This window comes from Geotrypetes seraphini, chromosome 7, assembly GCF_902459505.1.
Source record: "Geotrypetes seraphini chromosome 7, aGeoSer1.1, whole genome shotgun sequence".
Taxonomy (NCBI): domain Eukaryota; kingdom Metazoa; phylum Chordata; class Amphibia; order Gymnophiona; family Dermophiidae; genus Geotrypetes; species Geotrypetes seraphini.
In genome coordinates, this window is record NC_047090.1 from 132,900,786 (window position 1) to 132,926,965 (window position 26,180).

At 48.2% G+C, this 26,180-nt stretch overlaps 1 protein-coding gene across 4 annotated transcripts in view; it reads right to left on the minus strand.

Moving 5' to 3' along the window:
• The window catches only part of POLE2 (DNA polymerase epsilon 2, accessory subunit), a 102,898-nt gene that overhangs the window by 52,495 nt on the left and 24,223 nt on the right, over nt 1-26,180 (minus strand). For all 4 annotated transcript variants that reach the window (XR_004540150.1, XM_033952462.1, XM_033952463.1 and 1 more), the window contains exons 7-11: nt 25,385-25,468; nt 22,441-22,497; nt 11,450-11,498; nt 10,584-10,656; nt 9,317-9,489 (exon numbers count right to left, since the gene is read on the minus strand). Coding sequence is in view for 3 of the 4 variants with exons in the window: in XM_033952462.1 (XP_033808353.1) it covers nt 9,317-9,489; nt 10,584-10,656; nt 11,450-11,498; nt 22,441-22,497; nt 25,385-25,468 (436 nt within the window). In the remaining variant the exon portion in view is untranslated. The remainder of the gene's footprint in view (nt 1-9,316; nt 9,490-10,583; nt 10,657-11,449; nt 11,499-22,440; nt 22,498-25,384; nt 25,469-26,180) is intronic.

The window sequence follows — 26,180 nt, forward strand, 5'->3', positions numbered from 1 at the left end:
TAAAGGGAAGTTACAGGGAAATACTTTTAAAACCAATAGTCGGAAATATTTTTTCACTTAGAGAATAATTAAGCTCTGGAATGTATTGCCAGAGGTTGTGGTAAGAGCGGATAGCATAGCTGGTGTTAAGAAAGGTTTGGACAATTTCCTGGAGGAAAAGTCCATAGTCTGTTATTGAGAAAGATATAGGGGAAGCCACTACTTGCCCTGGATTGGGAGCATGAAATTTTGCTACTCTGTGGGTTTTGGCCAGATACTAATGACCTGGATTGGCCACTGTGAGAACGGTCTACTGGGTTTGGACCTTTGGTCTGACCCAGTAAGGCTATTCTTATGTTCAATTGTTAGTTTAGGCTTCATAACATTCATCTTTTATAAGTGGAATAATATGACTACCTTTTTTGCTCTTATCCATGTAAACTATTTTTAGCCATATATACAAGTCCTTCAAAAATTTCAGTACTTTCATATTTTTGCAGGAAATGGGGTGGGAGAAGTGGTAAGAGGGCATGTTGTAGAATGTCATTTGACTAGTCAACAAATGTTCTTGTATATATGGTCTCTATAGATACATCTTCATAATATTTATTTAAACGTTTCACTAGCCTCAGTGATGGCTACTGCATGAAGCAAACTTTCTTTCATACAGACCAGTTGTTCACAGAGATTAGTAGTAGAAATTTTTATTAGTAGAAATTTTTTCATACAGAATATTAGTAATACTCATCTCAGACTGAACAACTGAGCGTGGGGAGCATGAGTCGTGTGGCGTAAGGGGGACTTTCCTTGATAAAGCCCAGTCTGGGCGAAACATAGTCTCTATGTCGGAGTGCTGTCCCCACCCGCGTAGACTGAGATGAGTATTACTAATATTCTGTATGAAAAAATTTCTACTACTAATCTCTGTTAACAACTGGTCTGTATGAAAGAAAGTTTGCTTCATGCAGTAGCCATCACTGAGGCTAGTGAAACATTTAAATAAATATTATGAAGATGTATCTATAGAGACCATATATACAAGAACATTTGTTGAAATAACAGGTCTTTGGACATACAATTTTGAGTAATCTGGTTTGTATTTGACTAGTCAGGCAAGCTGGATCCCCGTGGAAAACTGATGTAATTTACTTTTGAGATATTTAATAAATAGTGTTAAAAAAAAAAAAAGTGCGGAAATGTTTTGAAGATCCCTCATAAGGAGAAATTAGGTTCTTACCTGCTAATTTACTTTCTTTTAGCTTCTCCAGACCAGTAGAGGTTAACTTTACGAATGGGTATATATCTAATCATGACCAGCAGGTGGAGACTGAAAACAAAACTTTGGGACAGTATATCCTAGCCCCTCCTCTCTATTTCCCTCAGTCTGCCGAATAGCCAAGCAGAACCAAGAACTGGAAAACAACAGAGAGAAAAAACAATACTCCAAAAGGAGTAACAAATAACATACCCAAAATGCTGTTGGAAAATGCAGAGGAGAAATTCCCGAAGGAAGAATGTCCCCACAGCTCGCCAGCTAAGCCAGCCGAGCCACAGCCGCTGTTCTTCAATTCTCCCCGGCCCTAGAAAAATACTAGAACCCGCAGCAAAAACCAAAAACTGCCCGCACAACAGCCCCAACAACAACAACAACAGACAGGGTGGGGACCTCTACTGGTCTGGAGAAGCTAAAAGAAAGTAAATTAGCAGGTAAGAACCTAATTTCTCCTTCTTTAGCACTCTCCAGACCAGTAGAGGTTAACTTTACGAATGGGACGTACCAAAGCAGTCCCTCTCACGGGCGGGACCCCCGAAGGGCCGATACCAGTACACGCTCACCGAACACCGCGTCCCGACGCGCCTGCACATCAACCCGATAATGACGAACAAAGGAATGCAAGGAGGACCAAACCGCAGCCTTACAAATATCCACTGGAGGCACGAGCGACGACTCAGCCCAAGAAGCCGCCTGACCCCGAGTGGAATGAGCCTTGAGAAACTCCGGAACAGGCTGCTGTTTCAGAAGATAAGCGGAAGCAATCGTCTCCTTGATCCAGCGCGCAATAGTAGCCTTAGAAGCGCCCGCACCCCGACGAGGACCCGCCAGGAGGACAAAGAGATGATCGGACTTCCGGAATTCCTGGGTCCGCTGCACATAAGAGCGAAGGACCCGACCGACATCCAACTTGCGCAGCTGCCGTTGCTCAGAAGAGCCCTCCCGACCACCCAAGACCGGGAGAACCACCGATTGATTGACATGAAAAGGAGAAACAACCTTCGGCAGAAAGGAAGGAACAGGCCGCAAGACGACCCGCTCCCTAGAAAACTCCAAGAAGGGAGCCCTACAAGAGAAAGCCTGCAGCTCAGAAACACGCCTAGCAGAAGTAATGGCCACCAAAAAGACCGCCTTCAAAGTAAGGTCCTTCAAAGAACAGTCGTCCAAGGGCTCGAAAGGCGGACGCACCAAAACAGAGAGAACCAGATTAAGATCCCAAGAGGGAACCGAGGGCCGTAGGGGAGGCCTAAGCAACTTGGCTGCCCGCAAAAACCGAATCACATCAGGAAGAGCCGATAAACGCTGACCTGACACCAACCCTCGAAAGGCCGACAGGGCCGCAATATGAACCCGGAGAGAATACCAAGCCAGGCCTCTATCCAGGCCATCCTGCAAGAACTCCAGAATGTTAGGCAGATAAGCGCGAAAAGAGGTCACTCCCCGCGCCCGACACCATTCCTCAAAGAGACGCCAAACCCGCACATAAGCCCGAGAGGTAGAAAGCCTCCGGGACCCCAACAGTGTAGAGATCACCTTGTCTGAATATCCCTTCTTGCTAAGGCGACCCCTTTCAAGAGCCACGCCGTAAGACAGAAGGGAGACGGGTCGAACATGGGAATGGGACCCTGCATCAGAAGGTCGTCCGAGAGAGGCAGAGGAAGAGGATCCGCTACCAGGTGCCTCACCAGATCCGCATACCACGGACGGCGAGGCCAATCCGGCGCCACCAGCACCACCAAACCCGGATGGTGAACAATGCGAAGAAGCACTCTGCCCACCAGCGGCCAAGGAGGGAACACATACAACAGCCCCTCCGTTGGCCACTGCTGGACCAGAGCATCCAGACCCTCGGCCAGACCGTCCCTGCGACGACTGAAGAAGCGGGGCACTTTGGCGTTGCCACCCGTGGCCATCAGGTCCATCAGGGGCTGCCCCCAAGCCTGCACTATCAACTGAAACGCCTCGGCGCCGAGACACCACTCTCCTGGATCTAGAAAGTGACGACTGAGGAAGTCTGCCTGAACATTTTCTACTCCGGCTATATGAGAGGCCGAGAGGTCCAGCAGATGGGATTCCGCCCAAACCATGAGCAGAGCCGCCTCCTGCGCCACCTGAGTGCTCTTGGTGCCCCCCTGACGATTGACCTAAGCCACCGCCGTGGCATTGTCCGACAGCACTCTGACCGACTTGCCCAGCAACAGGGAGTGGAAAACCAACAGCGCCAGACGGACCGCTCTGGTCTCCAACACGTTGATCGACCAGGCGGCCTCCTCCGCGGACCAGGTGCCCTGAGCTGAGTGACCCAAACACTGAGCCCCCCCAACCCAGGAGACTCGCATCCGTCAGGAGCACCGTCCACTGCGGGAGATCCAGACCCACCCCCTGAACTAGGTGAGGGGTCTGGAGCCACCAACGCAGACTGCAGCGCGCCAAGCCTCGCAGGGGGACCGGAACATCCATCCCGTGCCTCTGGGGAGACCACCTCCGGAGCAGAGCATACTGGAGAGGACGCATGTGGGCCCGCGCCCACCTCACCACGTCCAGGGACGCCGCCATCGACCCCAAGACCTGGAGGAAATCTCGCGCCCGAGGACACCGGGACGCCAAAAGCAGGCGAATCTGAGATTGCAATTTGCTCACCCGGCCCTCTGGGAGGAAGACCCTCCCCAAGGAGGTGTCGAACAGCACCCCTAGGTACTCCAGACGCTGAGCCGGGACCAACCGACTCTTGGAAAGGTTGACCACCCAGCCCAGCGACCGGAGAAACTCCACCACCCGAGCAGTAACCCGGGAGCTTTCCTGCAACGACTTTGCCCGAATTAACCAGTCGTCCAGGTAGGGGTGTACCAGGATGCCCTCCGACCGCAAGGCTGCCGCGACGACCACCATCACCTTGGTGAACGTCCGAGGAGCCGTGGCCAGCCCAAAGGGAAGCGCACAGAACTGAAAGTGCCGACCCAAGATCGCAAAGCGCAGGAAACGCTGATGAGAGGCCCGAATGGGAACATGCAAGTAGGCCTCCGTCAGATCGAGAGAAGTGAGAAACTCCCCCGGCTGAACCGCCAGAATGACCGACCGCAGAGTTTCCATACGGAAAGAGGGAATCTTGAGAGCCCTGTTGACCCCTTTCAAATCGAGGATGGGCCGAAAGGTCCCCTCCTTCTTGGGCACCACAAAGTAAATGGAGTACCTGCCCGTGCCCCACTCCGGAGGGGGCACCCGAACAACTGCCCTGAGATCTAGCAAGCGCTGAAGGGTCTGGCGAAAAGCCTGCGTCTTCCCCGGAGTCTGACATGGAGAAGCGAGGAAAAAATCCGGCAGAGAGCGGGCGAACTCCAGGGCATAACCGTCCCGCACCACCTCCAGGACCCACTGATCGGACGTGATCTCGGCCCATTTGGGGAAAAATTCGCGCAGCCGGGCCCCCACCGGAACCAAAGGGGGCGCCGGCAAGGCGTCATTGTGCAGGACGGGAAGCGGGGGAACCGGCGGAGGGATTCCCTGCCCCCCGACGGGCCCCCCGAAAGGGCTGCATGCGCTGGAAGAACCGACCCCGGGAAAATCCCGGAGACTGGAAAGAAGCAGCCCCACACCCAGGGCGATACTTGCGAAAATCCCGCAAACGCCCCCGGGCCGCACCCCCCCGAGACGCCGGACGGGCACGGTCCTCCGGCAGACGGGGAACTTTCGAGTCCGACAAAGTCTGAATCAACTTATCCAAGTCCTCTCCAAACAAAAACGACCCCCGAAAGGGAAATTTAGTAAGCTTAGCTTTGGACGCAGCATCCGCCGCCCAAGCGCGCAGCCACAACACACGCCTTGCGGCCACGCCAAAAGCCATAGACTTAGCCGAGATCCGCACCAAGTCATATAGAGCATCTGAGAGGAATGAGGCCGCCATCTCAATCTTCGCTACCTCCTGATCCACCAGAGACCAGTCGTCAGACTCTCGATCCAAGACCCGCTCCGCCCACCGAAACACGGCGCGAGCGACCAGTCCCCCACAAATAGCCGCCTGGACCCCAAAGGCAGAGACCTGAAAATTTTGCTTAAGGATGCTCTCCAATTTGCGCTCCTCAGAGTCCCGCAAGGCAGAACCGCCCTCAACAGACACGGTATGCCGCTTGGAAATTGCCGAGACCACCGCATCCACGACTGGCGAAGCTAACGTAGCCCGATCCCCTTCCGGAATGGGATACAGGCGAGCCATGCTGCGCGCCAGCCGAAACGGCGTCTCCGGCGTTTTCCACTGCTCCAGAATAATATCCCGAATATCCTGATGCATAGGAAAAGAGCGGGAAACGGAACGGATCCCCCGTAACAGGGGGTCCCCCACACGCGGAGTCTCCGGCGGCGCGTCCTCAAAACGCAAAACCGAAGAAACCTGCTGAATAAGGTCAGGCAGCTCATCTTTCTGAAAAAGGCGCACCACGGACGCCTCGTCACTGGAGAACGGGAAATCCGACAACCCGCCGCCATCTTCCGTCCCCTCCAGAGAGTCCTGGAACTCCTCAGAAGGGTCCAGGTCCTCCTCCAGACCGACCCGTTCCTCCGACCACAAATTCTCGTCCCACGACACCCGCGGACGCTTGGATAAGGGAGGCGGCGGAGGGGACGTCACGCCAGACGAAAGAGGCAAAGCCGCAGGGAGCGCGGAGGAAAACCCACCCCCCGAAACCCCCTGGGCGCAACCGGGACCCCCAGCCGCCTGAAAATAGGCTCTGCATAAAGAAAAGAAAAATTCAGGAGAAAAACCCCCCGAGGGTCCCAAGGGACTCCCTGCCACAGCAGGGGACCCAGCAGAACCTTGCCCCTGCATAGTCAAAACAGGGGGAAGGTCACCTGAGGTGGAAGACAAAATGGAGGGGCCAGACAGAGAAGATGGCGGTTTTCCCGCCAAAAAAGCTCCCTCCATAGCCTGAAGCGGCTGAGAAACCTGAATAGTCTCAGCCGCTAAAGCAGGCAAGCCGGCATCAGCTGTCAAAAAATCAGCTGAGAGGGAATCCTTCGGGGAATCCCTCCGTGGGCGGTTGTGGAAGACCGGGCTTCCCCACTGCTCCAAGCCGACTCGCGAGGCACCATCGGCGGGGAGCTCTGGGCGCCTGCAGCCGCTGCCGACGGAGCTCCACCACCTCACCGACCCAAACCGCCGAGTTCAGGCCGGCCGCGAGTGCCTCGCGGCTGGACTAAAATTGTGTCCTACTCCCCCGGAGAAGGGCACAATTGCTCCATACGCGACCTAGCTATAAAAAAGTGCTGGTTACATGAAAAAATACAGTAAAATACAGTTTTCTTAAAGGGAAACAACCCTTCAGACCAGCACTACCTCAGGATTTTTTTTTTTTTTTTTTTACAGAACAGACTCCACAGGCTCTCGAAGCAATATGCCTTGCTTGACTTAGGGGGCAAGGCTTACTGCTGAGGCTCCTCTAAAAAAATGTGGGGAGGTGGAGGAAGTGGGGGGAGGGACCCCGCTCGTGACCCGCCGGGTTTGACACCCCCGAGGTCGGACGAACCCCCAAACAGAGTCCGCCCAAGCTCCGTCCGGCTAAAAACAGGGACAATAAACCCCCTAAACAAATTCCAACAGCCCTACCAAGGGAGATGGGTACAGATCACTCAACACCTGCTGGAGACTGAAAGAAGACTGAGGGAAATAGAGAGGAGGGGCTAGGATATACTGTCCCAAAGTTTTGTTTTCAGTCTCCACCTGCTGGTCATGATTAGATATATACCCATTCGTAAAGTTAACCTCTACTGGTCTGGAGAGTGCTAAAGAATAAAGCATATTTTACACAGGGTGCACAGATGATATTTATTTTTTGAACGTTGTCAGCCCACACAGAGTAATTAAAAGTTGCTGAAATGAAGCTGCAAAAAAGAGATTGACATGTACCTTTTTAAACTTTGTAATATTAGCAGACAATGTTAGATAAAGACCTATTGGCCCATCCAGAATGCCTAGTTTTTCTGGTCTACATTGTTAAGAATATATCCTGGTTGCAAGCTGCAGAAATGTGAACACTTGCTCATTGTCCTTCTACCAGTAAATGGAGACAAAGAACAAAGGCTTGCAAACCTGCCCTATATAGAGCAGTATGTCATCATATGCTCCTCAATATTTCTCTGTCTCCAGTGAATGGTAGATAGGCACACCATTCATTGGTGGTCTTCTGATTGTGGGCAGGATTCCTGAGCCCAGTTGGAGAACTAAGTACCCACAGCTGAGACTAATCAAGTACAGTAGAGGCTGTTGGAACCTCTGCCTGAGCCCCTGGGGGAATATCTGAAGGAGTTCAGGTCCTTCTCTATTGTTGCTGCTTTCTCCTCTCTTCCTTCCCGCTCCCCTCTCTCCCACTACTGATAAGGAAGTAGGCTTGCTCAAAAGATCTGATCTTGGATGAGGAGCACAAGAGCAATGCAGCCCCATTCTATGGCTGAGGGTGAAAGAAATTTCTATACTGAAGGCTCAGCTGGGGAGAGCAAGGAAGGGAAGTGGCTCAGGTATCAGGAGTAGCATGATCAGTAAGTATACAGGCACAGCAATTCATTGAGTGGCAAATAAGGAGAATGTTGGGATTTTGTTTCTGGGAGTGCCACAGTGTGCATGGCCATGCCAGATGGGTGAACATAGAACATAAAAATAGCCGGTAACTGAGATTTGGGTTATTCTTTCCAATGTGCATCACTTTGCACTTGGCCACATTAAATTTCATCTGCCACTTGGACACCCAGTCTTCCAATTTCCTAAGGTCCACCTGCAATTTTTCACAATCCGCATGCATTTTAAGAACTTTGAACAGTTTAGTGTCATCTGCAAATCTAATCACCTCACTCGTCGTTCCAATTTCCAGATCATTTATAAATAAGTTAAATGGCACCGCTCCAAGCAGCACTCCACTGTTTACTCTCCTCCATTGACAAAAGTGACCATTTAACCCTACCCTCTGTTTTCTGTTCAAAAACCGATTCCTAATCCACAGCTGAACATTGCCTCCTATCCAATGACTCTAACTTTCTCAGGATCCTCTCATGAAGAACTTTATCAAAAGCTTTCTGAAAATCTAGATACATTACATCAACCAGCTCACCTTTATCCACATGTTTATTCACACCTTCAAAGAAGTCAAGCAAATTGGTGAGGCAAGATCTCCCTTGCTGACTCTATCTCATTAAATCATATTTGTCTATGTGTTCCACAATTTTATTTTTTATAATTGTTTCTACCATTTTGCCCGGCACTGAAGTCAGGCTTACCAGTCTGTAATTTCCTGGATCTCCCCTGAAACCCTTTTTAAAACCCAGTTCTAACATAACATAACATAACATTTCATTTCTAGACCACAAAATCTTTCAGATCGATGTGGTTTACAAAGTTAAGACTGTACAACAACAGTATACTACAGAGTATCCATTAACACAATTAATTTCCTAAAAATATAAAAAGTAAGGTTGATTTTAGTAATTTTCTAAAGTGCATGTATGACAATGAAAGCAAAAAAAAATTATGAAGCTCAGTATCCCAGCTGACTGCCTGGTAGGCGAATATTCATTGTAAAAATTTCTTATAAATGCAACCTCGTACAGAAGGAAACACAAATAATGATGTAACTCATAGTGGGAAATCTGTGTTTTGCATACTTATAATATGCATAAGCACCACTATTCCAGCACTCTTCAGCGAATAGTTGAAAGAAAATTCAAATGTCAAATATGCGCTTGGAATCCTGAGCTAAGTAATCTATAAAGTGATAACTAAAGAACTATTTAAAGTGCAAAGTTACAAACAGGCATGAATTAGGCCATAGCTCACAAAATAGCCTCCCATTTAATTCAGCCAATTCACTCTCTATGGAGCACATTCCCTTCCTGTGTATATCTCCCAGCTATAAGGCAGGCCACACAATCTGAGGTGTTTTTTTTACTCAATAACCACCAACCATTTTGCATAAATGTGGAATGGGTATTTGAATTATTTCAGATAAACTGACTGACCTGTGAGCAAATTTCCACAATACACCGCTAAACATGAGCACTGATAGAGATAACATGTCCTTCACATACCTGCAAACATAGTATGAAGCTTTTCCAGCACATCCACTTGATCTAACCAGATGTCAGAGACAAACACAAACATAGCATCTTCATTCTCCTCCTCCAGCTGTTTTAGTTTCACAGAAGCTTTGACTGATGTTGAAGAAGGACCTCCAAAAAAATTTACATTCCCATAATAAGCCCTAAAAACAAATTTTGTTATTTCAAATTCAAAATTTGCAATACTCATTTTTGTGTTCTCTTTTCTATTCTGGAAATTGCTAGATTTGGAGTTGACATTTCTTGAAAGTGGACCTGACTGAACCAATCCTTCTTTGAAAGGCATACTCAGCTCTACATTTCGTCTTTTGTTGATGGCTTATTCTTCAGTTGTTGACTTATTTACTATTAGCACTCAATTTTCAGTTTTACTATTTCTGTGTCAGGGTGCGACAGTGCACTACTTTCATTTCGGGGAGGCTTTCGTGCAGCTTCAACTTACTGTAAAACCCAAAGCAATCTGTCTGTATCAGGCCCTTCCCATTCCCCTCCTCATTTTCCCAACTCATTTGCCAGTTACTTGTTTTCCTCCTGTTGAGAGGGGACCACCAGCAATGCTACTCCACACGGCATTCACAGTCAGTCATTTCCAGAATCTGACAGTCGCAGCATATTTTAATGGCTACCATGCCTAATATTTCAAAAATATTAAATTAAGCACCATCTCATACTGGTGAGGGGGGAAATATCTGCCTATTACAGCAGACACACAATAAACCATCTTTTTGGTCAAAGATAGCAGAGCTAATGTTCAGAGTATTGAGGCTCATAGTAAACTATTCTTTAAGCTAATCTCCTTTGCAAAACAAAAGTTCACACATTAACTGCATCAACTAAACCAGAATGAAAGGTTTGTCATTCATCTCATAGTTCTGCTCACTCCTCACTAAAAAAAAGTAAGAGAATCTGCTGAAGAAAAGTTAAATGACACAAACAGTGTAGGAGGCAGGAGCAGTTTCATTTCTAGACATCAGTATAGCAAAAATTTCAAGACAGAGAGACCATAAAGTGGCAGGTACCTTAAGACTTAGGTTTCCCTATACTTTTAAAGCCATGCTGCCTTTTCATCCCTATGCCCCTAAAAAAGTACCAACAATTGTTTCACCTGATACAGTCCAATTTTCCCTCTTTTAAGTGCCGTCAGCTCCCTCAGGGCTACTGTCTCAGCCACATCTAGGGAAAAGCTTAAGAGTCCCATTCTCCTCCAAGGACCATAGGTCACATACTGTATACACACCTAGTGGTACTAGACGGTTCGGTAGGTGGAAATCCAAAGGCATTGACATGAAATATTTGGTCTTCATACCATCCTATTAAAATAAAATACAAATCTCCTTGAAAATGAAATCAAACCACTTGTAGTATCCTAACAGATTAGACAAGCTGCTTTTAACTACATCATTAGATTAGCTACAATATTTTCAATCACTTGAATACATTATCTGACCATTTAACTCCTTGATTATCTAATGGCCCATCTGACTCCTTCATGGGCTTTCTGCTTCTTATGTAACTGATAAAATTTATTACTATATGTGTTTGCCTCCTTGGCAAGCTTCTTTTCAAATTCTCTTTCTTACCAATGTTTTATTTCTAACTTTCAACACTTACACTGCTTCGTGTTTTCTTCATTTAGATCCTTTTTCTATTCTCTTTTAATGCAGCCCCAGAGGAAGCTACTACACAGCTAACTATGAGGTCCATATTCTGCAAGCTGGCAAGTTGCAAAGTTACCTGAACAAATTTTTCCAGATATTCTGTAGAACTTAGCTGGATAGGTTTTATGCTGAATATATCCAAATATAAATAGTTATCTGTACAATGTCAAGCTTGCTATTTCTGCAACCTGGCTTAGGTGGGTAACTCTGCCCAGACAGCACTGACTATAAAGCAGTGCCCATGCAAAATAAAACTGACCTTCAAATGTGCCCACCCCCCTCCAGCACTGACTGTTTTACCCTACGTTTAGCTGGAAAGCTGCAGGAAGGAGATACATTTAAAATATTGGATTTTCTCCAGCTAATTCCAAAGTCAGCTTACCCCAATATAGCTATCACAATTAGTAAAGGAACAGGGTTAATGTTTAGGAAAAAGTAACATCACCTTCTGCCAATACAAAACATGACTCTGTATATAAACCACTGTGAAACTGGTGGGTGGTAGTTAAGGAAAATTAGAATTCTTTCCTTGGACCTTAAAACAATCATAACATTATTCATCCTCGCAAGGAGGAAAATAACTTCACAAGTCAAGTCTTTTTTTTTGGGGGGGGAAGAGACTTTCTTCCAGGTGCAATATACCCAACAGATATCTAAGCTCTGCTAGGAATAAGGAAAATACTGCAAGAGTGTGGGGTTCCTTCACTGGCTCTAGCAAGGGCTGGAGCATCATCATAAGAGAAAGAAAATATCTCCAGGTGCAAATCAAGTTCCAAATTCTTAAGAAATTAGCTTTAACTGAAAATATAATGCTGAATTTTGGTATTATATAACTGGGGTTCCAATTCAATCTAGTCATCATTTTTACTCAACGTAACCCCTGTACATTAGGGGTTATTTTATAAAGTACTTTCTGCATGTAAATGTTTTACACTTGAAAAATTGCTTGTTAAAATTGTGCAGGTTTATGCATGTTGGATGTGTTACAAAAGAAAATAAACAAAGAGGAAATTGCAACGGAGTCCAACTGGCATCTTGGAGGAAACTGTTTCCTTGTTAGGTTATTTGTTTTGTTAGACTAATACCGGCTGGCTAAGGGTTGGCACAGTGCTATTATACAGGTCTCATATATTTAGTGCTCTCAGTCTTCATCTGATGGTAAACGAGCATAACCCATGCATCAGAGTCTGGATCAGTCTGGAGGGCCTAAAGCAGTGTCCCACAAACTTTGTTGAGCCGTGGCACACTAAACGTAGTGGCCTTGGCTTGAGGCATCTGGAAGTGCGAGGACGTCAATGTGATGCATGTGCAAAGGCCCTCCAGACAGGCCCTGAAACACCAGTGGGTGCTGCCAGCAGGGAAGACGCGCGGAGAAGAGAGGCACTGGTGCTGGCTGATTGCCTATAGGATGTGCCTCTTGCTGCAAGAGGCACATCCTGTAGGCAGTCAGCTGATGCCTCTCCTCCTCACCAGCATCTTGCAGCATACCTGAAATCTCAGGCGGCACACTAGTGTGCAATACACTGGCCTAAAGAAAAGAAAATTAATAGGTAAGCTCTAGTGTCTCCTTGTGGGGACAGGGAAATAACTATTGCACCTGAATATAGCTCATCTGAAAAAAGCATGATCCAAATCCAAAGAAGCAGAGACCAACAGAAGTAACAATACAAGCTTCTGCCACAGTGGCCTACTCCAATAACATCACGCAGCTGATGGATGACATCACTGGAGCACCAGAGGAAAAGCACAGTTACTTACTGTAACAGGTATTATCCAGAGACAGTAGGACGATATTCTCACACATGGGTGATGTCATCCACGGAGCCCGGTATGGACAGTGTTAAAGTGTACAGTCATTTTAAGCTTTTAGTGAAGCTTTGAGACTGCCCACACCACGCGAGTGCCTTCCTGCCTGATGTCAGCTCATGGTACCTCAGTTCTGTAAATAAGCTAAGAAGCCAACCAGGGGAGGTGGGAGGGATGTGAGAATATCTGGCTGTTCTCCCTGGATAACATCTGTAACGGTATGTAACTCTGCTTTATCCTTGGACAAGCAGGCAGCATATTCTCACATGTGGGACTCCCTAGCTTAATTGAAAAGGGATGGAGGGAGTGTTGGCCTTCAAGAAGAAAATTAATTCTGTAGTATCGCTTGGCCAAACTGACCATCTCCTCTGGAGTAGGTCTCCAGACAATAATGAGATGTAATTGAATTGAGATGTAATGAGATGTAATTTGAATTGAGGACCAAGTAGTCGCTTTGCAAATATCCTCAATAGGAATGGAACGCATAAGACCACTGATGCTGCCATTGCTCGACCTGTGTGTGCTGTAACATGTCCCCCTAGCGGCAGCCCAGCCTGAGCATAGCAAAAAGAGATGCAGGCCGCTAACCATGTAGAAATAGTTTGTTTGGTTACAGGTACGCCTAATCTGTTAGGGTCAAAAGAGATGAACAGTTGAGGTTTAGTCCTGTGTGATTTAGTCCTTTGTAAGTAGTAAGCCAAGGCACGTTTACAGTCCAATGTGTGAAGAGCCGTTTCACCAGGTTGAGAATGAGGCTTTGGGAAGAAAACAGGTAGTACAATGGATTGAATAAGGTGAAATTCTGTGAATACTTTGGAAGGAATTTAGGATGAGTAGTTGCAAGAGGTTCAAATGGAGGATTCATCAGGATGGTGAGAACTACATTGAGATCCTAAACAACTGGAGGCAGTCTGGGTGGAGGTTTTGAGTTTAAGAGTCCTTTCATAAACCTGGAGATTAGCAGATGAGTAGCTAGAGGTTTATTATTGAAAGGGACATGAAAGGTGCTAATAGCATTGAAGTGAACTCCAACAGAAGTGGTTTTAAGCCCACAGTTGGAGAGGTGCAGAAGGTAGTCTAACACCAAAGCAATGGAGGGCTTTGCAGGAACCAATTGATGGAGATTAAACCATGTGGTAAAGCATGTCCACTTGAAACAGTAGCATTGCCGAGTAGAAGGTCTCTTGGAAGCAGCTATAATAGCTTCAACTGGGGCAGAGAGATTGAAATTCTCCATTTTGAGGTCAAGAGGTACCAAGCTGTGAAATGTAGAGACTGCAGGTTGGGATGTAGAAGGGAACCGTGACTCTAAGCAGAGATGGAAAGATCTTTAGTGGATAGGATCTTTGACACTCAGCTGATGCAGAAGGGAGAACCATAGTTGCCTATGCCACTAAGGAGCTATGAGGATCATGGTGGCTGGTTCTCGTTTGAGTTTGAATAATGTCTTTGAAACAAGAGGGATTGGTGGAAATGTAGTACAGGAACTTGTGTGACCAATCCAGAAGAAATGCAGAATTGAGGTAACTTGTGATTGTTGGGAGACGCAAACAGGTATATCTGAGGAGTCCCCCAAAGTGAGAAAATCTGATGCAAGACCCTGGAATTGATAGTCCACTTTTGCAGCTGAAGAAAGGGTCCAGAGAAGAGTGACTAAAATTGTTAAGGGGCTGGAGGAGTTGCCGTACAATGAGAGATTAGAGAAACTGGGGAGACTGAGAGGGGACATGATCGAAACATTCAAGATAATGAAGGGAATAGACTTAGTAGATAAGGAGAAATTAGGTTCTTACCTGCTAATTTACTTTCTTTTAGCTTCTCCAGACCAGTAGAGGTTAACTTTACGAATGGGTATATATCTAATCATGACCAGCAGGTGGAGACTGAAAACAAAACTTTGGGACAGTATATCCTAGCCCCTCCTCTCTATTTCCCTCAGTCTGCCGAATAGCCAAGCAGAACCAAGAACTGGAAAACAACAGAGAGAAAAAACAATACTCCGAAAGGAGTAACAAATAACATACCCAAAATGCTGTTGGAAAATGCAGAGGAGAAATTCCCGAAGGAAGAATGTCCCCACAGCTCGCCAGCTAAGCCAGCCGAGCCACAGCCGCTGTTCTTCAATTCTCCCCGGCCCTAGAAAAATACTAGAACCCGCAGCAAAAAACAAAAACTGCCCGCGCAACAGCCCCAACAACAACAACAACAGACAGGGTGGGGACCTCTACTGGTCTGGAGAAGCTAAAAGAAAGTAAATTAGCAGGTAAGAACCTAATTTCTCCTTCTTTAGCACTCTCCAGACCAGTAGAGGTTAACTTTACGAATGGGACGTACCAAAGCAGTCCCTCTCACGGGCGGGACCCCCGAAGGGCCGATACCAGAACACGCTCACCGAACACCGCGTCCCGACGCGCCTGAACATCTACCCGATAATGCCGAACAAATGAATGCAAGGAGGACCAAACCGCAGCCTTACAAATATCCACCGGAGGCACGAGCGACGACTCAGCCCAAGAAGCCGCCTGACCCCTAGTGGAATGAGCCTTGAGAAACTCCGGAACCGGCTTCTGACTCAGAAGATAAGCGGAAGCAATCGTCTCCTTGATCCAGCGCGCAATAGTAGCCTTAGAAGCGCCAGCCCCCCGACGAGGACCCGCACAAAGAGATGATCGGAGCTCCGAAAATCCCGGGTCCGCTGCACATAAGCATGGAGGACCCGACCGACATCCAACTTGCGCAGCTGTCGTTGCTCAGAAGAACCCTCCCGACTACCCAAGACCGGGAGGACCACCGATTGATTGACATGAAAAGGAGAAACTACCTTCGGCAGAAAGGAAGGAACAGGCCGCAAAACAACCCGCTCCTTCGAAAACTCCAGGAAGGGAGCCCTACAAGAGAAAGCCTGTAGCTCAGACACCCGTCTAGCGGAAGTAATGGCCACCAAAAAGACCGACTTCAGCGTAAGGTCCTTCAACGAACAGCCATCCAACGGCTCGAAAGGAGGGCGCACTAGAACAGAGAGAACCAGATTGAGATCCCAAGAGGGAATCGAGGGCCTTATGGGAGGCCTGATCAACTTGGCCGCCCTAAGAAAGCGAATCACATCAGGAATGGCTGACAAACGCTGACCTGTCACCAGCCCCCGAAAAGCCGACAGGGCCGCCAGATGAACCCGGAGAGAAGACCAGGCCAGGCCCCTATCCAGGCCATCCTGCAAAAACTCTAGAATGTTAGGCAGAGAAGCGCGAAAAGAGACCACTCCCCGCGCTCGGCACCATTCCTCAAAAAGACGCCAAACCCGTACATAAGCCCGAGAGGTAGAAAGCCTCCGGGACCCCAAAAGTGTAGAGATCACCTTGTCGGAATATCCCTTCTTACTCAGGCGGCCCCTTTCAAGAGCCAAGCCGTAAGACAAAAGGGAGACGGGTCGAACATGGGAATGGGACCCTGCGTCAGAAGATCGCACCCGAGAGGCAGAGGAAGAGGATCCGCCACCAGATGCCTCACCAGATCCGCATACCACGGACGACGAGGCCAATCCGGAGCCACCAAAACCACCAGCCCCGGATGGCGAACAATGCGAAGCAGTACTCTGCCCACTAATGGCCAAGGAGGGAACACATACAACAGCCCCTCCGTTGGCCACGGTTGGACCAGAGCATCCAGACCCTCGGCCAGACCGTCCCTGCGACGACTGAAGAAGCGGGGTACTTTGGCGTTGCCACTTGTAGCCATCAGATCCATCAGGGGCTGCCCCCAAGCACGCACTATCAACTGAAACGCCTCGGCGCCGAGACACCACTCTCCCGGATCCAAGAAGTGACGACTGAGGAAGTCCGCCTGAACGTTTTCTACCCCGGCAATGTGAGAGGCCGAGAGGTCCAGAAGATGCGACTCCGCCCAAACCATGAGCCGAGCCGCCTCCTGCGCCACCAGAGTGCTCTTGGTGCCCCCCTGACGATTGACATAAGCCACCGCCGTGGCATTGACCGACAGGACTCTGACCGACTTGCCCAACAAAAGGGAGTGGAAAGCCAACAGCGCCAGCCGGACCGCCCTGGTCTCCAACACGTTGATCGACCAGGAGGCCTCCTCCGTGGACCAGGTTCCCTGAGCTGAGTGACCCAGGCACTGGGCCCCCCAACCCAGGAGACTCGCATCCGTAAGGAGCACCGTCCACCGCGGAAGATCCAGACCCACCCCCTGAACTAGGTGAGGGGTCCGGAGCCACCAACGCAGACTGCAGCGCGCCAAGCCTCGCAGGGGAACCGGAACATCCATCCCGTGCCTCTGGGGAGACCACCTCCGGAGCAGAGCATACTGGAGAGGACGCATGTGGGCCCGCGCCCACCTCACCACGTCCAGGGACGCCGCCATCGACCCCAGGACCTGGAGGAAATCTCGCGCCCGAGGACACCGGGACGCCAAAAGCAGGCGAATCTGAGATTGCAATTTGCTCACCCGGGCCTCTGGGAGGAAGACCTTCCCCAAGGAGGTGTCGAACAGCACCCCGAGGTACTCCAGACGCTGAGCCGGAACCAACCGACTCTTGGAAAGGTTGACCACCCAGCCCAGCGACCGGAGAAACTCCACCACCCGAGCCGTAACCCGGGAGCTTTCCTGCAACGACTTGGCCCGAATTAACCAGTCGTCCAGGTAGGGGTGTACCAGGATGCCCTCCGACCGCAAGGCTGCCGCGACGACCACCATCACCTTGGTGAACGTCCGGGGAGCCGTGGCCAGCCCAAAGGGAAGCGCACAGAACTGATAGTGCCGACCCAAGATCGCAAAGCGCAGGAAACGCTGATGAGAGGCCCGAATGGGAACATGCAAGTAGGCCTCCGTCAGATCGAGAGAAGTGAGAAACTCCCCCGGCTGAACCGCCAGAATGACCGACCGCAGCGTTTCCATACGGAAAGAGGGAACCTTGAGAGCCCTGTTGACCCCTTTCAAATCGAGGATGGGCCGAAAAGTCCCCTCCTTCTTGGGCACCACAAAGTAAATGGAGTACCTGCCCGTGCCCCACTCCGGGGGGGGCACTGGAACAACTGCCCTGAGATCTAGCAAGCGCTGAAGGGTCTGGCGAAACGCCAGCGTCTTCCCAGGAGTCTGACATGGAGAAGCGAGGAAAAAATCCGGCAGAGAGCGGGCGAACTCCAGGGCATAACCGTCCCGCACCACCTCCAGGACCCACTGATCGGACGTGATCTCGGCCCATTTGGGGAAAAAGTCGCGCAGCCGGGCCCCCACCGGAACCAAGGGGGGCGCCGGCAAGGCGTCATTGTGCAGGACGGGTAGCGGGGGAACCGGCGGAGGGATTCCCTGCCCCCCGACGGGCCCCCCGAAAGGGCTGCATGCGCTGGAAGAACCGACCCCGGGAAAACCCCGGAGACTGGAAAGAAGCAGCCCCACGCCCAGGGCGATACTTGCGAAATTCCCGCAAACGCCCCCGGGCCGCACCACCCCGAGACGCCGGGCGGGCACGGTCCTCCGGCAGACGGGGAACTTTCGAGTCCGACAGAGTCTGAATCAACTTATCCAAGTCCTCTCCAAATAAAAACGACCCCCGAAAGGGAAATTTAGTAAGCTTAGCTTTGGACGCAGCATCCGCCGCCCAAGCGCGCAGCCCCAACACACGCCTTGCGGCCACGCCAAAAGCCATAGACTTAGCCGAGATCCGCACCAAGTCATACAGAGCATCAGAGAGGAATGAGGCAGCCATCTCAATCTTCGCCACCTCCTGATCCACCAGAGACCAGTCATCAGACTCTCGATCCAAGACCCGCTCCGCCCACCGAAACACGGCGCGAGCGACCAGTCCCCCACAAATAGCCGCCTGGACCCCAAAGGCAGAGACTTGAAAATTTTGCTTAAGGATGTTCTCCAATTTGCGCTCCTCAGAGTCCCGCAAGGCAGAACCGCCCTCAACAGGCACGGTATGCCGCTTGGAAATAGCCGAGACCACCGCATCCACGACTGGCGAAGCTAACGTAGCCCGATCCCCTTCAGGAATGGGATACAGGCGAGCCATGCTGCGCACCAGCCGAAACGGCGTCTCCGGCGTTTTCCACTGCTCAAGAATAATATCCCGAATATCCTGATGCATAGGAAAAGAGCGGGAAACGGAACGGATCCCTCGTAACAGAGGGTCCCCCACACGCGGAGTCTCCGGCGGCGCGTCCTCAAAACGCAAAACCGAAGAAACCTGTTGAATAAGGTCAGGCAGCTCATCTCTCTGAAAAAGGCGCACCACGGACGCCTCGTCACTGGAGAACGGGAAACCCGACAACCCGCCGCCAGCTTCCGTCCCCTCCAGAGGGTCCTGGAATTCCTCAGAAGGGTCCAGGTCCTCCTCCAGACCGACACGTTCCTCCGACCACAAATCCTCGTTCCACGACACCCGCGGACGCTTGGACAAGAGAGGCGGCGGAGGGGACGTCACGTCAGACGAGAGAGGCAAAGCCGCAGGGAGCGCGGAGGAAACCCCACCCCCCGAAACCCCCTGGGCGCAACCGGGACCCCCAGCCGCCTGAAAATAGGCTTTGCATAAAGAAAAGAAAAAATCAGGGGAAAAACCCCCCGAGGGTCCCAAGGGACTCCCTGCCACAGCAGGGGACCCAGCAGAAACCTGCCCCTGCTTAGACAAAACAGGGGGAAGGTCACCTGAGGTGGAAGACAAAATGGAGGGGCCAGACAGAGAAGATGGCGTCTTTCCCGCCAAAACAGCTCCCTCCATAGCCTGCAGCGGCTGAGAGACCTGAACAGTCTCAGCCGCTAAGGCAGGCAAGCCGGCATCAGCTGTCAAAATATCAGCTGAGAGGGAATCCTCTAAAACCCGACCGTCGGCGGCTCGGGGAATCCCTCCGTGGGCGGACGGAGAAGACCGGGCTTCTCCACCGTTCCCTGCCGACTCGCGAGGCACCATCGGCGGGGAGCTCTGGGCGCCTGCAGCCGCTGCCGACGGAGCTCCTCCACCGCACCGGCCTGAACACCGCTTGCACAGGCCGGCCGCGAGTGCCTCACGTCTGGAGCACAATGAGCACTTTTTCCCTTTAGAAGTGCTCATTGCTCCATACGCGACCTAGCTGTAAAAAAAAAAAAAAAAAAAAAAAGTGCCGGTTAGATGAAAAATACAGTAAAATACAGTGTTCTTAAAGGGATACAACCCTCCAGACCAGCACTACCTCAGGATTTTTTTTTTTTTTTTTTTTTACAGAACAGACTCCACAGGCTCTCTAAGCAATATGCCTTGCTTGATTTAGGGGGCAAGGCTTACTGCTGAGGCTCCTCTAAAAAAATATGGGGAGGTGGAGGAAGTGGGGGGAGGGACCCCGCTCGAGACCCGCCGGGTTTGACACCCCCGAGGTCGGACGAACCCCCAAACAGAGTCCGTCCAAGCTCCGTCCGGCCAAAAACAGGGACAATAAACCCCCTAAACAAATTCCAACAGCCCTACCAAGGGAGATGGGTACAGATCACATCAACACCTGCTGGAGACTGAAAGAAGACTGGGGAAATAGAGAGGAGGGGCTAGGATATACTGTCCCAAAGTTTTGTTTTCAGTCTCCACCTGCTGGTCATGATTAGATATATACCCATTCGTAAAGTTAACCTCTACTGGTCTGGAGAGTGCTAAAGAAAGACAGGTTGTTCACCCTCTCCAAGATAGAGAGAACAAGAGGGCACTCTGTAAAGTTAAAAGGGGATAGATTCCATACAAAACGTAAGGAAGTTCTTCACCCAGATAGTGGTAGAAAACTGGAACATTCTCCTGAAGGCTGTTATAGGGGAAAACACCCTCCAGGGATTCAAGACAAAGTTAGACAAGTTCCTGCTGAACCAGAATGTACGCAGGTAAGGCTAGACTAAGTTAGGGCATTGGTCTTTGACTTAAGGGCTGCCGCGGGAGCGGACAGCTGGGCACGATGGACCACTGGTCTGACCTAGCAGCGGCAATTCTTATGTTCTTATATGTTCAATCAGGTGGAATATACTGCTCAAAATCAGCAAAGTACTACACCAGCTGTTTATAGTTGAGAACTCTGCTAGACAGCATAGAATTTTGGAAGAGGCAGTGCCCAAACTTATCTAATATGTGACCTTCTCTGTCTGATGATGCACTGGCATACACTCATGTGCTGAAGGCTTCTTGAGTGTAGATTCAACCAGTAAAGTCTGGTGCTATAGCAGCAGCTTATCAAAACTTGAGCATGACTGAATCCAACAGGAAGTGACGTCGGAGAGTGCCAAAGCTGACGCAAGTATCAAGTTCGTTGCTGTTCGCACTGAAGTTAAAAAGGTACAGGAAAGGGGCGTGTGTGGTGGGGGGGGCGAGAAAGAGGGCAGGAGGGGGGGCGCCACCGCCCTGTTCGCCAATGACCCTTGCTATGCCACTGCCTGCAATGCTTGGTGGGATGAGGATGACTTCTTAGCAGGTTTACCCAATGTTGGTACAGAGTCCAATGTCGAGGGAGGCATTGATGCCAATACCGCCGGTACAGTCTTGTCCTCTGAAGACATGGATATGGATGGATCTACAAAGAGCTTCTCCTGCTGGAGGCGTCGAGCCTTAAAAGAATGTTTTTTCAGCATGAGGCAGCATGTACAAGAGTCCATCCTATGCTGCAGCCCAAGACACTGAATGCACCACTTGTGCGGATCAGTGTGCGAAGACAGCCCAGTAGCAACGAGAGCACTTCTTGAACCCCCTGGAAGGCTTTGACAGAGAGGAAAAATCTTGGCAGTGAAATCAAAACACACAATGACTGCAACTGCCAGAGAAAATAAATACTCAATGTTCGATGCCTGAAGGCTGAATGGGGGCACAAGGCCCAACTGAGGAGAAATTCAAAGTCGAAGAAAACTTGATTAAAAGAAACTAAAATGTAAATATATATACTAGAAAACTAAAACAATAAAGTAAGAACTTGAAGGACAGAAAAAATAATTTAGCGAGAAAGGAAGGCAAACTCGTTTGGACAGAATCCAGATACAACTTCTTCACTCTGCGTAAAATGAAGAACTGAGGTATCGCAAACCGACGTTGGACAGGAAGGCACTTGCACAGCGGACAGTCTCAAAGCTTTGCTAAAAGATTAAATGTGACAGAATACTTTAACACTGTTCGTACCGGGCTCTGTGGATGATGTCACCCACATGTGAGAATATGCTGCATGCTTGTCCTAGGATAAAACAATTTTCAGAGGGGGGAGGGGGTTGTTACAACCAAATACTCCAAAGTTCCTAATAAAGGATATTTTATTATAACTGAAAATCTGAAGCCCTATTATATTAAAAAAAAAAAAAAAAGATGGAACTGCTTCTTAAACCAAAGCTGAAGTTGTGGCATGGATTTTTTTCACAGGCCAGCACCTATCAGTGGGATTAAAACTAGCAGTTTTCAGCTTTTGTCAGTGTCAAATGTACAGCGCTGCATATACCTTTCAGTGCAATAGAAATTATAAATATAGCAGTAGTAGCCATCTGTATTCTCAAAATTAGCACCTTTTCCCCAGTCAGAGAGAATGGATTAACCTTGCCTCTCCCCCCTGCAAGTCCAGTATAGCTTTTTTGATCAACCCCTGAGCCCAAGTCTGGTTTTACCCCCATACAAGGTTATATACAGGATATGGCTTTACTCAGATCCAACTGAACTGTTCCTGTAGGGTCTTCCAGGAAGAATTTTCCCTTAAAAAGAGAAAAGGAAGTTAACTTTTTTATATAAACCTAGTAAGTCAAAAAACAACTCAAAATTATATGTGGGTTAATTATAGCAATTAGTAGGTATAATGAGGAAAGAAGTCTGGAAAAAACTCTGCTTTAATACCCTGAGTGGAGGCAACTTTACCTTGGTGGGTAGAACTGAGGACAAGGAGCAAAAAAGATTGCTTTGTCCACATCACTTTCCCATAATCTATATGAGAGTATTGGCTTCTCTAAATACTCAGCACCGGTGCCCTCCAAGCTACTGGTTTTACACATGCTTGGATGCTACAATGGAAACTAAGGGCTAGATTCAGTAAGGGCATGGATCCAATCCGATCCGATCCGATCCGTGTCCGGTGGGCTGATTCACAAATCGCCCTCATGCAAATGAGGGCGATCGGAATCATGCCCTCAACTGCCTAACCAGATCACTCCATAGCAATCCCAGCGCATATGCAGACCATCTGTAGGTGGGCTGTGCATGCGCTGGACCTCTGGGTCCAGCAGAGATTTTTTTTCTTCTTTTTTTAACTTTAGGAAAGCTTTAGGCACCCTTGAAGAGGAGGTGAGGCGCTGTGCCTGTATACCTCCAGCTATCTCCCACAAATGGAAAGCTCTTAATCAGCTTTTCCATGCTGCTCCTAATAACATTTTCTTTGACTTCCTTCCTGGAAATTTTTGGATATTTCATTGATCCTTTACCAGCAGTAAGCTTGTTGAAAACGATCCCACCTTATTAAAAGAACAGCGATAAAAGCCGACTGCTTTTTGAAATAAGTTGAAGTTGTTGCGGGTGTTTAGTGCCCGTGAGTTAAAACCATGGGCTTGAACTGCGGGGAAGGGTGAGAGAGTCGGGGAAGGCAGGCGATCAGGGCAGCAAGAGTCGGGGCAGCGGGAGGCGTTCGGGGCAGAAGGAGATCGGGGCTGACAGGTCAGAGAGAAGGGCGGCAGAAGGCAGGGCAGTTGGAAAGGGCTTCAGCGACTGGTCCTTAGCAGTCGCTTGTTTGTGATCGGCCAGCCCAGTCAGTGTTGCAGGGTTTTGTTAGTGAATGGCGACCCTGCCTACTTTGCATGCCATTCCCCTCATTTGCATGCGCGGACCGGAGAATGGTCGGCAGAGAGGTAAGTGAATCGGGCTGGAGGAAAATCGGGTCGCTAAGGGGTCGCAACACGATTGGTTTGCTTTGTGAATCTAGCCCTAAGGGCATATAGCCAAATATTTTTGCTTTGTTTAGTTTCCTGAAATTTTAATGTTATTTTTTTTCTCTTTTCAGGGCTTTAATCATGGAGCGATACAGGGGCATTATAACATTCTTAGTCTTGTTAACCATCCCTTTTTTAATAATTCCTAGCAGCCTGTTTGCTTTTTTGGCCACCGCCACACATTGGGTAGAAGGTTTCATCGTATTATCTACGATGATACCCAGATCCTTTTCTTGGGCGCTAATCCCCAAGGTGGACCCCTAGCATCCGGTATCTGTGATTCAGGTTATTCTTCCCAATGTGCATCACTTTGCAATTGGCCACAATATACAAAATGGGAGTTTGTGGTAGCTAGCTAGTCTCTGAATGGTACTGCTGTTATCTGACAGTGCAGGCCCCAGAGACAGAGAGAATGGCTAAAGCACTGCTAGGGAGAACACTGGAGGGAGAACAGGCATAAGGCAAACAACAACAAAAAACCAACCTAAAGTGAAACTAAAGTTGCAGATGCTGATGTTGATGTCAGTGAGAAAAACACTGAGCAGCTCTGATGCCTGAATTAAAATTAAATTGTTACTTATAATGACTGGGGTTGCCATTCAGCAAATTACATATAATTGGAAGGATTGGAAGAGACTAAATTACAGTTTTTGGTGGAACTCTTTGTGCCATATTTATAAAATGGAAAGATTTGTTTGGAAACCATTAGCAGAATTTTGTAAGGATTAGTTGAAAATGTTTCCCTTTAATGTATCAATTAATTTGGGTAGGGTGAGGGATATTTTATTAATATGTTTTTTTATAAGATTATGGAATATATGGTAGGGAGGGATGGGAAGGGGGAGGGATAAAAATTTATGTACTGTACAAATGATAGAATATAAAATGATATATTTATTGTTAATGTGATTGAATATATATATACGGTACATTTAATGTAATTTTGAAAATGAATAAAGAATTTACAAAAAAAAAAAAAAAAGAATATTTAACTGAGGAGACCTGGAGGCACAAAGACTTACTGGCACGTCCTACGAATGTTAAAGACTGAGGGGAAGAAGGGAGATCAAGGCAGCATGAGAAAGATCTTTGGTATGTGGGGTTCTGTTGGATGATATCGCCTCAGAGTGCACCTGCATTTCTCTGCTTGATTTATGGAGAAATGGTTGTTCCTGCTGTATGTGTTGCCAAATACAGGTATTTCTCCACAGCATTATATGTATTTAGCAATGTATTTTTCAGACAAAGATCAAAATGCCCTGTTTGAACTACATGCCTAATGGTTAGTGTAGTGGGTTAAGAACCTGGAGAACTGGATTCAGTTCCCACTGCAACTCCTTAGGATCTTGGACAAGTCACCTAACTTTTCTTTGCCCCAGGTACAAAACTTAGATTGTGAGCTCACAAGGGACAGTGACAGAACCTGTATATAATATATACATCACTTTGGTTGTACCACAAAAGGATGTATATCAAATCCATTACCTTTTACACTTATGAAGGTTTTGTTTTCACAGAAACATACTCGTATTTACTCCAGCTGGAACTTCAGCAGCAACATCTGGATTTACATTCTGTGATGTGAGTTGTTTTGTGCCCATGAGACTCTTTGGTTCTCTCTTTTACAACAGTATATGACTGGAAGTGCAGAAAAAAAAAAGTTTACCTCTTTGAGTTGTGTTATCATACCAAGAACGATCACTTCCCCAACTTTTGCTGTATTGCCCAACAAAGTATCAACAGTTTTCAGCTGAAATAAAAACATAAACATTATACTTAAATCTCTTTTAAAAAGAAAGTCAGATATGGCATGTGATGAAGCTACTAAGTAGTAGATTTAAAACAAACCAGAGAAAATATTTCATCATATAATGTGTAATTAAACTCTGGAATTTGTTGCTGGAGAATGTGGTGAAATCAGTTAGCTTAGCAGGGTTTGGATAATTTCCTAAAAGAGAAATCCATACGTCATTATTGAGTTGGCTTAGGGAAATCTACTACTTATTCCTAGGATAAAATCTGTTTTACTACTTGGGATCTAGCTTGAGATCTGGGTTGGCCACTGTTGGAAACAGGATACTGAGCTTGATGGACCTTCAGTCTGTCCCAGTATGGCAATTCTTATGTTCTTATTATAGAGTACCGTAACTAGGATTACTAAAAGTTAAAATGAAGGGAAGAAATAATACATATACACACTATAATTCTAAGCCTGGGAATAACTATGCATAATCTTGTCAGCACTGTAGAGGCATTTAATTTTCAAATTAAATGCCTCTACAGTGCCAACATCAGAAGAGGGCAGGCTGGGTCAGAGGGAAAGGCCCTGTGCATTTTTCTACCTCCTCCTGCGAATAAGTACTTGCCTCAACAATGCCACCTTATCCCTTTCGTTCTATCCTTTCCCCACCCCCCCCTCTTTCTCTAAACTTTGTAACTTCTCCCCTCCTCCCCCCACTTTC